Below are 14,042 nucleotides of genomic sequence, written 5' to 3' on the forward strand. Positions count from 1 at the left end.
AATTCCACCTCCTTTCTATGATGGCCCATGGGCAGTATAGCTCAGTTGTGAGAGCCCTGCAATGGGATTCCTTAGATCTGGGCTCTGTTCCTAACTGCCTTTGCTCTTCTGTGTGATCCTAGGCAAGTCATTTCATTTCCCTATGCCACAGTTTTCCCTGAGTAAGCCCAGCCCCCCCCAATTTCATTTTAATGCTGACTAACGTTATAAAGTACTTGGTGGAAATCTGCTGATAAAAAGCTCCAAAGCGGTGTTAATAATTTGCTACTATTTTCTTAATATGTTTACATTTATAAGAGAGTATAACATTTTTTTTTAAAGACGTGTTTGGTAGGGTACTGTTTACAGACTGCAATACAAAGTAGAATGCTTATGGAGTTCTTAGCCCTAATTAGGTTTTTATCAAGTAAATTGACTGAACTTGCAGTTGTGATTTAAAAAATAAATAAATTTCACATCTTATTTCTGTTATGCCTTGTACAGACCAGCAAAGAAGATAAACTATCTAGTCGTATTCAGAGTATGCTTGGGAATTATGATGAAATGAAGGATCTTATAGGAGACAGATCTCTGCAAAAGCTTGTTGGAATTCCCCAGCCAACAGTACCATCAACCCCAGATGAAAAATCAAACCAAAGTTTCTTTGGTGAACAGAGACACAGTACTAGCTCTCATCAGAGCAACAAATGGACTCCTGTAGGACCAGCACCTAGCACTTCCTCCCAATCTCAGAAACGGTCCTCAGGTTTACAGAGTGGACACAGTAGTCAGCGTGGCAGTGGCAATAACACTAGCAGTAGTGGCCAGAGACATGATCGTGACTCATACGGTGGTAGCAGTAGCAGCCGCAAAAAAGGCCAGCATGGATCAGAACACTCAAAATCCCGTTCTTCCAGCCCTGGAAAACCACCTGCTGTTTCTTCATTGAGCTCCAGCCATTCCAGGTCTCATGGAAGTGATCATCATAACAAGGAACATCAGCGTTCAAAATCTCCACGTGATTCTGATGCCAACTGGGACTCTCCCTCCCGTGTACCTTCGTTTTCAAGTGGGCAGCACTCTAACCAGTCTTTTCCACCTTCGCTAATGTCCAAATCAAGTTCAATGTTGCAGAAGCCCACTGCCTACGTAAGGCCCATGGATGGACAGGAGTCCATGGAACCAAAGTTATCTTCAGAACACTACAGTAGCCAGACCCATAGCAACAACATGAGTGAGCTGAAGCCTAGCAGCAAAGCGCATCTAACCAAGCTGAAAATACCATCTCAACCACTAGATGTAAGTTGGTAGCAAGTTGTTGGGTTTTTATTTCAAGTGTCTGGGTGGGATTTTCAGAAGAGCCTGAGAGAGTTCAGATACTTAATTTGTCCAGGCCAGTGGTGTGGGGCTGGTCCATGGACTTGATCCTGATTGCAGTGTCAGCTTGCGGATCCAGCATAGGGTCCTTCTAAAGGTGAGGTCTGGTGCGCTTGCCTGACCTCATTCACCAGATCCAACTGTGTGCTGGCCTGACCCCATGTGCCAGCACAGTCTAGTGCCCAAGGCTGCATTATCTGGTCCACAAAGTTCCCCATGGGTCTGGAAATTTGCCGCCAGGTGAGCAGCACTGCCTCCATTCTCCAGCCACCAAATTTCCAGTCGTCTGGGGAGACCCCTGGGCTGGATGACATGTTTTTGCAGGCTGGATCTAGCCCACAGGCTAGAGGTTGAGCACCAGTGGTCTAGGCCCAGTTTATAGGACAATTTTGACTCAAAAGAGATGAAGCTTTTCACTGAAAACTGAAGCATTTTATGTTCCATGCAATAAAGTCACACATTTTTCCTTCAGAAGTGAGTTATTTTTTAGTTCTTTTTTTCCTTCATTTCTCTCATGTACATTTCTCATTTTTATATTGTGCATTTCAGTGTTGTTTGCAATTACAATTTCATAGATTTTTCTGATGAGTTGCCAGCAAACAATAGAGTTTACCCTGGGCCATTTTAAAACGTGGCAGATGTAGGTAATGGCATACACCAGTTTTTCTTTTGAAGTGTTGTAGTTACTGTATGCCTAAACTTTTTCTTAAAAAAAAAAAAGAGTTGAACTGAGTTCAAACTTGAACCGGTCACACTACTATGCATACAGCATATTCAGTTAAACACCTTCCAGTGGTTTGATCATTCTTGGAGAGGAGAGCACTTTGGTTGCATCTGCACAGCCATATGAGGAAGAAATATGTAAAACATAGCAAGGTGTTACTGTACCTACTGCATTGGCTGCCTGAGAGACTAATATTATATCAAGAAATAAGTAGTTGAATAAAATACAAAGTAATGAAATGTATTTATTTCCCATGAAATAGGAAGAGGTGCTCCCTCCCTTCCGCCTCCCTTCTGGCCTAATTAGCTATAGTTGTGCCAGATTAGTGTAACTGTCTCCTTTCTTTAATATACACAGTGTTATTGTATAATGCAGCTCACCAGAACAGAGTCTACAGCTTTGTTACTTTGCTCCAACATCTTGCTGTTTTGTTCACTTTAATTCAGATATAGTCAGTGGCCTATTCCAGGAACTGTTTAAAAGTTAGGGCTTCTCCTGTTATTCTTCTGTCACTGGCTTAAGATCATGTTAACATTTAAGTGAGCATTAGGGCTGAGGAATTAGAATGGCATTATTTTTTCATGCTATTCTTGCTTTTCATGGCTGGGTGGGACATTTGGGATTGCTATGAATCTGAAATTATCATTGTACAGTTGTTGCTGGTTCTTTGGTCTAGCAGGATGTCTTTTCATAGTGAATCTGGATGCATATCAAGTGCTGAACTGCAAACAAGCATAGCTCTTATTTTTCCCTTCTGTTTGGGGGGGAGCCTTAAGAGTCATAAATGTAGTAATTAATCCTGAGCTTTGATTTCTAGGCATCAGCATCTGGCGATGTGAGCTGTGTGGATGAAATTCTAAAAGTAAGTTCTGTTCTGCTGGTTCATGACCTAATGTATTAAATAAACATAAGCACTGTTAAGAGCTGCGTGCAGACGAGGAAATTAATAGCTGTCCAGGAGCTCCTCTTAAACTATCTGACTTCATAAAAAGCATTATTTTTAGTAAAGAGTATAGTGCTTACCCCTAGGTCTGCTGCAGTTTTCTTAACCTCAAAGCCAGTAAAGTTTAATACTTAATCCTCTGCCTTTCCAGTTTCATTCCTGAATGTATTTTACTTGTCTCTTTACTTAGATGCATATTTTAGAGATTTGAGGTCTTCTGCAAAAAAACCTTGCTTGTTATACACAAAGAGAGTCAAATTATTTATTCACAGTAAAGTCAAATGCATATAAAACTGGAAAAAATGGAGGTTTAGGGGGCACTAGTCTTGGTGTTTTTTGATGTAGGTTAAAAAAAAACAGGCAAGAGTAAGTTTTAAAAGTTGACTCTTTGATCTGTTCTAACTTTGATGGCTTTGCTGTTTGGCTTGGCTACAGGAGATGACCCACTCTTGGCCTCCCCCGCTGACTGCTATTCATACACCATGCAAAACAGAACCTTCAAAATTTCCTTTTCCAACAAAGGTCAGTTGATGACAAATGTTTACTTAATGACCCAGTGATAAGGGATGTTAACAGCAGAGAACCTCTTTTTGAAGACAAAATTTTAATACTCTTACTAGTTAAAAATATGTCTATACTGTTTTCTAGGTTTATCAGCACATTTGTTACCCTTTGTTCTGCTCTGGAATAGTTAGCACTTTTTCCAGGCTATAGTCTTTCCTTATTCCTGGAATATTTTATTCACTCAATTATAGTCCCTTTTGGAAAGGAACAAGTCACCAGGCTTTCTTATTTATCATGCACACTATGGTTTGATAAAATCAGGCCTTTGTTGAGGTGTACTTCAAAGTATAAAGTATGCTCTACCGTTACACTTTTCAGAATCATCATTTGAGCTGTTGGTCATTATTTCTTTCTGAAAGCATTAGAGTCAAATGCTCACCCTTCCATAGTTTTAAGCGTAGTTGTTTGGTTTTTTGTTTTGTTTTTTTTAACTTGAAAAGGGATATATAACTTTGTTATATATGAAGAGTATAATGCTACAAATACAGACTATCCTCCCCAAAATTGCAGTACTTACTGTTTGGGCATAGAATGAGTTTTTGATAATTTACAAGTCCATCAGTAAGATTACTTTTTAATTTGCAAGTAAGCAGCAAGATGAGAGTTTAAAAGGGTTTAAAATGTCTCATAAAGTGCCTACTTTCACAATGGCAGCCATTACAGTGGCACCAAAAAAAAAGATGAAGTCCAGTTGAAGTGCTGACCCAGATCACTTAATGAGTCAACATATTAGCTGAAAGGAGGTTGGCTTCACTGCTCCTTGAGTGGCATGGGAAGGTGATAGCTGGCCACTGAGGCTTCAGTTCCAGTGAGGATAATGAAGTATGGTAACCATCTTTGAAGTAGTAGGTCTTTATTGACTTTTTGTACAAGACTGCTGTTTTCCATCGGCATGGACTGAAGAAGAAGTGTTCTGTTATAAAGAACTGCCAAAACTGATGTCTGCTGTTAAAAACAAACTAAATAAACTACTTGGGTACCAGATATTGTTGAAAAATCAAGGAAGGAGATGTGTGTGTGTGTGTGTTTGTAGTCAAGGAGGGAGAAGGGAAGCTCTTCAGTGTATTCTGTCTGCATGTTGCTGCTCTGTAATAGGGTAAAGCAGCCATATACTGGTAAATCTGACCCTTTAAAGTTAAATCTTAGGCATTTCTATTTGCTAATGTATATCTTTAAACCATTAGAAAAATCATCTGGTTACTTTGTTAGGTAAAAAAAACAACAAGGAAATTCCCAAATGCAAACTACATGAACGTGGAATTAATGTTGAGAATTTAGCATTTAGCAGTACTGTAATTATCACCAAAGAATATAAACTCAGGAGAAATAGAGTTAAGTTTAAGCTTGTGAAAAATTCAAAAATATTAAGTAATGGAAATAAACAGTTAAGGCACCCAGACTGCAGTGACTCCATGTGGGAGTGGAAGGGAGGAATGAAGGTAAAAACCATAATGTGATTTGAAGAAAGGATATCTTTAATCTAGAGGAAGATGAAACTGTTATAACTTAACAGCAGTTGTATGTTGCATTGTTCATACTTACCAGAACATGACCCCACTTGGAGTAGATTATGTAGAATTTACCCAGCTTTAGTTTCTTGTGTATATTGACCAGAACTGAAATAGCCAGCCATGTTAATGTTATAATTTTGCATTGGTCAACATACTCCTAGTATGGATAGAGTAGTGTGCCCGTTGTTTGGCACGGTTTCAGCTTGCCTGTAGCTTCAGTGTACATGGCTGCATAAATTGCGTTCAGTTCGTATTTTAAAGGTTAGCTCCACAATCGTAAGGACTACACTATTTTTTCCTTAATGAAAGAAGATTCATTCTGGAGCATCCCTGCCAATCTCCAGAAGAAAGTACCAGTTCAGTGGCATGAGGCAGTCTCATCTCTGATATGGAATAATTGAGTCGAATATTTAAGAAGTATTTAAAAAATTCATACTGCTGCCAATTTTTTTCTGCTAAAATAGATAATCTGCTGAAAATTTGTAACCATGTGGATAGTGCACTGTGATCTTTATAGCCTTCATTTACTTTAACAGGAGAATATTGTCTGTGGATAAAATTTGCTTTTAATTTGAAAATTGAAGAGAGAGAATGCATGGAATAAGCATATCTGATTGCCCCAACTTTCTGTGTTCTTGAAGACTGAATTTCCTTTTGAAGGAAGTTTATTTCTTATGAAATTGTCTTTAGTACTTGAACATAAGGGAAACATTTTTCTTTAAACATCTATTACTAATATCCTTTTTTTTGTGGAAGCAATTGAGTAGGAGTGTTCTTATATAATTTCCAGGATTAATGGAGCTGCTTTAAGCAGTTTGTTAATATGGTCCTTTTAAGGGCTTTGACTAGGTCTTGTGAACGTGGTTTGCCAATAGCTCCAAGCCAAATGCTGTCAGTGCTCACCCACAAACTCCCACATTCCTGAAGAGAGCTGAATGGGGCTCAGCTCATGTTTATTCATAGGTCTTCCAAACCTAGGGTTAGCCATACATGAATTATTATCCCATTTGGAATTGTATGTTATTAGCAAATAAGATGGATTGATATTTCCCAGTGCAGTGGGAATTTAAAAAAATACTCCACAATTCCCAAACTTGCTTCTCGGGGCATAAACAAGTCCCATAGATTCGTTATGCATTCTTCATTAACATTTATTGATCTTACCCAGCATAATATAATCTAAATCTTGTACGTACTTTTCATCAGAGCTTTATTAGCTAATAGTAATACAAAGCTGGGAAGCTAAAATAATCTTCATTGTGTTTTTAACATTAAAAAATATTTCATAGTATTTGAAATAGTATAATATCACACAGTTGCTTCAAAAGGAAGTTGGTTTCCTTACAGAATGTTTTTCCAACATTGTAGGCATAGTTTATGATAGGCTTGTTCACAAATCGATTGGCTTCTGGGTGTTTGACTTGATTTGGGAAGAAAGGAAGAAAGTGTAAATGCTGAAGCATATGGGGTTGAGAAGAGAAGATGTAGTAGGTGTGCATGTGTGTGTTTTATGGTCTTGCATAAGAGCAAAAATGTAGGTACATATTTTGGATCTTTATCAACCTGGACTGTGTTTTTAAAATCAACTTGCAAAAAATTCCATTTATGGCAGCTCTGTCTTCTGAATTTTAGCCAACTGTTTTTATTCCATGACTGCACATCTTAGAAGTGGAACTTTGTCAAATGCTCTCTCCACATCCAAAGCCCATAATTTCCTCTGCCTTATACCTCCTGTCATTCTTGGCAGAAACATCTTCCAAGAATTCCAGCAACTTAGTGAGCCATGGGCCTGTTTAGCCTGAAACCATAGTGGAATGCAGAAAACAAAACAGAACAGTGGCTTACTTTAATCAAACTCTACTCTCCTAAGAGGACTTGCTCTCTTTAAATACTGGGCAAATAATAGGCTGTTGGCTACCATGGCATTCTTCTTGCGTGCAGACACTTGATATAGCTCACATGAAACCTTGATTTCAGTAGTCTTGAGCTGCTTACATTACAAGATTGTTGGGGGAGGGAGTCTTTTTGGGGTGAACAGTCGTTAACACAATGGGTTCCAGTTCCCTGACTATCACCCTAAGGTATTTTAAAAAGACAACACTGACTTCAAGCCAGGAAAAAATGGATGAAAATTACTTCCTCAGAATTCCTCTGCTGGGATATGCATGATAAGAAACCTGGGCAAGATTTTTCAGTGATTTAATTGCTGAAACGTCTAAATTACTTTGAAAATTTACCCTGTATTTTGTGAGCCAGGGGGTGTGGGTTGAAGTTATTACTTGCGTCTACACAGGCTTCCTGTGGACCACAGTCAGACTCCAAAGCCAAAGTATTGGTGTGTTTAAAATATGTCTTTAAAGACAAAGATTTTTTGAAGACTGGAAAGTTGCTGGATTTCTCGTTTCAGACTGAAGTTTGCTTGCTCCAGATCAAATAGTAAAACAGCCTTAGTAGCTTCTATTCCAGTGTACCTGAACTCTGACCTTAAAAGGCCTCTAAAGTGGGAATGGGGTCTTGGGGTTTGTTCAATCTCTGACCCATCCTGTCAGTTGTGCTCCTATAAGTGATATGGAAAATGTCCTGTTTGAGAAGTGGAAATGAAGTTGCTGATTATTTTTTTTTATGTGCATTTTTGAATAGCCATTAAATGGCAGCCACTTTTAGTCGCTGCTTACCTGGAATAGAGCCAAATTGGAACCCCAATGTGAAAATTAAGTAACCCATCCTACTCCATCCAACTCTCCAGCTTGCCCTTGCCATAGTTTATGTTGATGCAAGCTGAAGTTTGCTTCCTGCTTAAATCTTATCACTGCCCATCCTGACCAGTCCATTACTCCTGTTAGATTAATATGGTTTCCTTCCTTTCTTTTGTTTCTCTTGCGTCTCTTCCGAAATAATCCTGCAGAAGATATTGCTGGAAATGACTTTGGAGATAAAAGCATGTGCTGGTCCAAGTTTCTTAAAGTGAAATGTACTCTGAATCAAAATATATTGCTGGCAGATTTGATTAGAATTTCAGTTAAAATTATATCTCTTTCAATAAGTGCCCAGATGCAGAAGTATACAGACATTTTGTGCAGTATTTGCAGTGCACCTATGGGTAAAAAATTCATGCGAGTTACACTCCTTGTACCCATTCCAGGGTTGGGACCACCTGTATGTGCTCAGTCCAGGAGTGGGCAATTAATTCAGGTGGAGGACCACTTACTGAGTTTTGGCAAGTCATCGAGGGCTGTGTAATGGGCAGCCTGGGGCAGATAATATTAATTTTCTAAATTTTTTAAGGGTCCCATGGGGCAGATAGAATGGTCTGGTGGGCCACATCTGGTCCCCGGGCCACATTTTGCCTGCCCCTGGTTTAATCAGCCTAATTTCCCGTGATCCCTTTCTGAATATTGAATGACAGTTTCCACTCTTGCCAGTTGATAGCTTTGGTCAGGGAAAGAAAAGGAAGTGAGATAGCAAACTGTCATACTTAAACTCAGTATATCAGTGTGAAAGATAAAAATCAGTCTTTCTGCGTGTTTTCAAAGAAATATCTGATGCTTATCTACTAAAGCTAGTAAGATGTCGCATGACTTGTACTTCACTTTGCATTTGAAAAGTGGATTAATTTAGTTTCTTTAGTCCTGAAGAAGCAAATACTAAATATATTTAAATATTCCTAAAGTAATGGATTTCTAGATGCTTCAGTTTTAAGTGAACACAACATTATATCCTGGTTTGAAGGATGTGAAAGAAATACCTCCGAATGTACTGCTTCAATAGCTTACCAATTTGAAATAGAAACCCAGTTGCTTTAAAGGAATTTAAGAATATATAAACATTCACTGCTGTGTAAAGCCCTTGTGTCTGTCAAATATTCACAGATATAGTTCTGTGGAAGGGCATTTCACTTGGCCATTTGTTTAGGAGATGTTCACAGGTTTATTACAGGAACCACAGCATGCTATTGATTGCTTGACTCCTCTGGGTAAATTAATGAAAGTGTTTGAATTAAATACTAGATATAAGAGGCATATTTTGAGTAGAGTCAAGTGTATGCAGCCCTTTCATTTTCTTAGAGTCACAACTTGGCCTGTTTTTAAAATGAGACCTATGATCAGAAAAGGTGACTAAAAATGGCCTTTATGCCTAGTAGTATTAGCAGTATGTCTTTGTGTACTAGACATATCTGCTCATTTGCTGACTGAAACAAGATTTTTATCTTTTAAAACTTACTTTTAAAAGTATTGGAAATTGTGGAGGAGAGAGCTGGATTTTCCAGGATTAACCAAGACCTCTGTTAGTGATGTCAAAGCCAAAACATTTTTTTTCAAAGCCAGATTTTCTTTGTAGTTTGGCTTTCTGATTTACGCAAGCAAATGAAGACCAACTTTGTAAGCAGTGCTGCGGTGGTGGTGCAGTTATTAGGTGTGCAATTATGTGATTTCAGGGAGACTTCAGTTTTTATTAGAAAAAATATCATTCTACTTTGATACAGTTCAACTTTGCCTGGTTAAGGCTGTATTTTGTTTGTAAACTTAAGTTTTAAAGCTTTTTGCAGCAATCTGTGTCTTTCTGCAGTTTCTTCAGAAGTGTGACTGTCAGAACTTAGACTGTATGGGAATCTTTTCAGATCCTAACCTAAATTTATTCAGCAGCATCTCTCCTAAATGTGCTGTTCCACTGCTGAGAATTTTAAATAGCTAATTCTGATGATGCTGGTGGTGGTTACACTAGAATGGTGGGCAAGAGACTTTTTTTTCTTTTTTTTTTTTCCCTCAAAGAAAAGTTTAATTGAGTTAAAATGCAGAGAAAATGAAGTGTATGGAAAGAAATCAAACAAAAGGAACCTGTTCAGGATGCACAAAAGTAAAGTATAAAAACCCATGTCAAAAACCTCCCTCTTTACTGTGTTAATATGGAAAGAGGAGGATTTATCAAGCCTGCAGTTCTGTGCATCATGGAGCACAATGGCACAATTGTCACAACAGGAGGGTGCAAGGTACATGGTTAGGATAAGGTGGGAGGAACAGGGAGTTTCATTGCAAGGACTTCATAAAATAAGAACACATGCTTGATCTTAGTATGTATTTTGGGGCATGTGCATGAAACTTGGGCCCAGGTGCATTATCAGGTATTTTCATTCCTGGTTTTTCTTCTGTGGAAGTGTTATTATTAGCTACAGTCATCTAAGTGGGGCAGTTTGATTGCAGCTGAACTTCTGTCACTTGTTAAATTTCCCTTTATATAAATCTTTTGCGGCCTTTTATTCCCTTAGGAGTCTCAGCAATCCAGTTTTGCCACTGGAGAGCAGAGTGAGTATTTTTTAATTAATATATTTATGTATATGTTTTTTAATTGTTTCTCTAACTTTTTCTAGCTATATGTAATGTTGCAAATGCCATTTGAGATGCCTGCCTTTTTTAATTTGCACCTTTCCGGTGGGTTGCACTGTTGAGTCCCCAGATAGTTAAACTCCCAAGTTACCATTTCCATATCAGGTGTTAAGCCAAATGTTTGTTTCAGAGCTTTCTTCATACATTTTGTTTTGTTATCTGAGAGGTAATGATTGAGTAGCATTTCTAGAGGAAATTTCTAGTTGGACTTAGTCTTATTGCTTTAATTCTTGGAAAGAGGCTTTTGCTCTGGATTTGATGGGAAATGATTGTATTATTTGCATACACAGACTTCTCAAACCCAGTGTATAAAAGTGCTGGAAATCAAATAAATTATTGTATTTGGTGGAGTATAATAATAAAGCAGCCCTCATGATTGAGAAGATGTGGTTACTGGAGCTTTCTCTTCTTTCTGTCCATGCTTAGTTCATTGGGGCATAAATTGAAAGAAACCTTGGGTGTGCCATGAGTTTTGCATTTTCATACCTCAGAGTGCAGTTTGGAAATTGAACAAAAGCAGTAGCTTTCTTGCCTCTCTAAATATAGTTTTCCTTTATCAAGGATATTACTCACAGGGATTATTTAACACAGGCATTGCATTTCATACGGTTGAAACAGATTCAGAGTGTTAACTTCCAACATCAGGTTTTACTCTCCCTGCCTGGATAATTAGATTAGGCAGTAAAAGCATAGTGGTGTATTCTTAGATATTTATAAGCAGCTTAATCTAAACACTAAATACAGTGAGGAATTAAGGAAACCAATTCAGCACCTGATTACCATAATACTAAAGTAGAGAAAAGCCCACATGCTACAGGAATGTATGATCTGTAAGTGCTTTGGGTAGAAAGGAGAGAAGCCAGCTCTGGTGTTCAACTCCTAAACATTTTCCTCTGAATAGGGACCACTGTAATTCAGGCTCTGGTGGGGGCCAAAGCAGGCTCACTGGAGCCAATGTCAGGTGTTTTTCAAGACAGGCTCTCCCATGCCTCTGGCTGAGGGAGCCCGCCATGGGGCTGATTACCGTTGCACAGCAGCACACAGGCAGTTCTTCAGCTGTTTTAAGGAAGTCAAGCTTACCACTTAAAAGTTGTTGTTTAATAAGTGAAGCTCACTGTGCCGAGTGCCTGCCCCCACAACCGGGCATGGGTGCAGGGTGCCCCTGCCACAGGGGCTTCCTCTGCCCAGCACAGGTTTCCCAAAATCTGCCCCACAGCACAGAGAAGGGGAGGGGGAAATTCCCCTCTGCTCCCGTGTGCCAGCAAGCCAAAGTGGAGCTTGGGAGACCCATGCCAGGCAGGGGGGTAAGCCCTGTGCCAAGTACCTGGCTGTGGGGGCAGGCACCCGGCATGCCTGTGCCCACAGCCCCTAAGGCAGAGGGTGCTGCTCCACTCTGGGCAGAGCTTTTAAACTCCCTGCCAAAGCAGGATCGAGCAACCTAATTGGTTGAGCCCCAGCAGGGGATCAGCATCTATTAGGCTGCCCCTGGAAATGTGCAGGGCTTCCAACATGTTTCTGGGGCTCTGCTGCCTTTCTTTTCCATGCTTCAGGTAACGTTTTTTGTTTTTAAAAAACTTTTTTCCCCACCCTTCCTCTCCGCCACGGTTTCAGGCCATTTCTGGCCAAATTGCAGTTTTCCAGGGCTTATGGGGAAATGCTGTATTTCAGCCTTTTCCCTGAATCCCAAATTACAGTGGTCCCTACCTATGAACCAAACAGCCTCAGTTCTGGTTCATGCTATAGTATCCTAGGCAAACTGTGAGAAGTTGGAAAGAAAAAGTTTTACAGTTTTTATTTTACTCAGAGATTCATCTAAATGGGGGTCTCCTGGCCCGGCTACTGCAGAGCTGACTAGGAATGGTGCTGAGGCTAATGTGACTGTGACATGACAGAGCAAGTTGTTGTAAATTTGGCAGCAGGGGAGCAACAGTTAAGGCCGTCTCTACTCCCCTGCTACCATATTGGTGCATCCATTGGGTGACCCATAAAGTGGAGGTTGAACATCACTTGATTAATCTGCTTTTGCCTCCAGATATATTGAGGGTTTTAATCTCCTGCAACTTTAGAGTAACTTACTTGGCTGTTCTATTTTAAGCACTTTATTTCTATACTTTTCCAGAAAGATACAATCCTGCTTCAAAAACGTCCAACGGTCATCAATCAAAATCGTAAGTAGCTTTTAGAAAGAATTGTAATATCCCTTCTAGTATTTTCCAAGCTACTGTTGTCCAAAGGGATTTGAAAGGAATTTGACACGCTCCTCACGTTTTACCAAATTTACTTGAATATAAGACAACCCCTTAGTAATTAGATTCTATTTGTTATAATTTTCCAGGTATAGAATGTAATTATTGCAAGCTTGCCTTGAATTTGTTCCCCTCCCACTAGTACAGCAGGGAAAATAAATCTGGGAGGATCAGGTGGCCCTCTTACCCTCTACCCCCCTCCCAACTTCTTCATCCAGCAGCCCCCCTTTACTGTCAGACCTTGTTCTCTGTGAGAACATGGAAGTGAGGGGCAAATACGGAAACACTGACTCTGAAATGAACATATAGGTACATTTTACTATGGCTACACACAGACTTAGTTCATTCAGAATTGATGTATTTTACCTTTTTTCAGACTGCTACATGTTTTAGCACACTTGTAAGCAGCACTTTTTGTTCCTACTTATATACAGTATGAAGTATGCATGATATTAGTCCAAAGCCAAAAGGCTTAATTATGATTTACTTATATAGTTCATTGGGCTAAGTAGACCTGCACTCATTACTGGAACCAGGTGTTCTTATCTTGAGTCCTAGGATCCTTAAAAAATGTATATGTAAATGAGGTACAGGGCAAACTGGCCTGGCTCCACCTCTTGGAAGGCAGACCCACACTAATCCTATGCAACAGACTGAAAGGGAATGACAGGGATTCTGGTTTATTGCTGAGGCATCGTGAAGGCATTTTACTTGGCTCACGCATGTCAGGACAGAGGGCCGGGGAGTCGCAAGGGGCCTGATTCTTGCTGTGACAGTGGAGCCCTGGCCCCTTCCCTGCCGTCTGCCCTGGTGCACGTGCGCCTGCTGCCAGCAGCAAGCTGGGCCGGGTGCTCTGCGGACCCTGGTACAGCAGATGGCAGGGAGGTTGCAAGTGGCTGCAAGCAGCCTGGGCTCCTTGGCAGGCAGCAGGGGCCTGCCCAGAGCACAGGCTGGCTGTGGCAGGCAGCTGGGAGGTTGCAAGTGGCTGCACTGGGGTCCATGGAGCCCCAGCCCAGTTCCTTGTTGGCCACAGGAACATGTACGCCTCTAGGCAGACAGCGGGGAAGGGGCTGAGGCTGCACTGCTGACACAGATTGGGCCCCTTGTGGCTTCTCTGCCATGTGCCCCTATCGCACTAATATCATACAAGTTGAGGTTGGGGTGTTTTTGGCACCCTGCCCAAAAGTGATGCAGATCCCTGTACTAACTTGTCTTTGTGATAGGATCCCATCAGGATAAACACATGCATCAGGATGTTAGCCCAATTTAGGCCACATTTTATAGCCATGCTCGGTGTGGCTGCATCTGATCAGCTTC

General features: G+C 40.3%; 1 protein-coding gene across 2 annotated transcripts in view; it reads left to right on the forward strand.

Moving 5' to 3' along the window:
- AFF4 (ALF transcription elongation factor 4) overlaps nucleotides 1-14,042 on the forward strand; it is an 82,534-nt gene that overhangs the window by 41,662 nt on the left and 26,830 nt on the right. For both annotated transcript variants that reach the window (XM_014597598.3, XM_059733533.1), the window contains 5 exons: nucleotides 484-1,278; nucleotides 2,898-2,942; nucleotides 3,459-3,545; nucleotides 10,362-10,398; nucleotides 12,599-12,647. In XM_014597598.3, coding sequence (XP_014453084.1) covers nucleotides 484-1,278; nucleotides 2,898-2,942; nucleotides 3,459-3,545; nucleotides 10,362-10,398; nucleotides 12,599-12,647 — 1,013 coding nt within the window. The remainder of the gene's footprint in view (nucleotides 1-483; nucleotides 1,279-2,897; nucleotides 2,943-3,458; nucleotides 3,546-10,361; nucleotides 10,399-12,598; nucleotides 12,648-14,042) is intronic.

This window comes from Alligator mississippiensis, chromosome 9 (assembly GCF_030867095.1).
Source record: "Alligator mississippiensis isolate rAllMis1 chromosome 9, rAllMis1, whole genome shotgun sequence".
In the NCBI taxonomy this organism is placed as follows: Eukaryota; Metazoa; Chordata; order Crocodylia; family Alligatoridae; genus Alligator; species Alligator mississippiensis.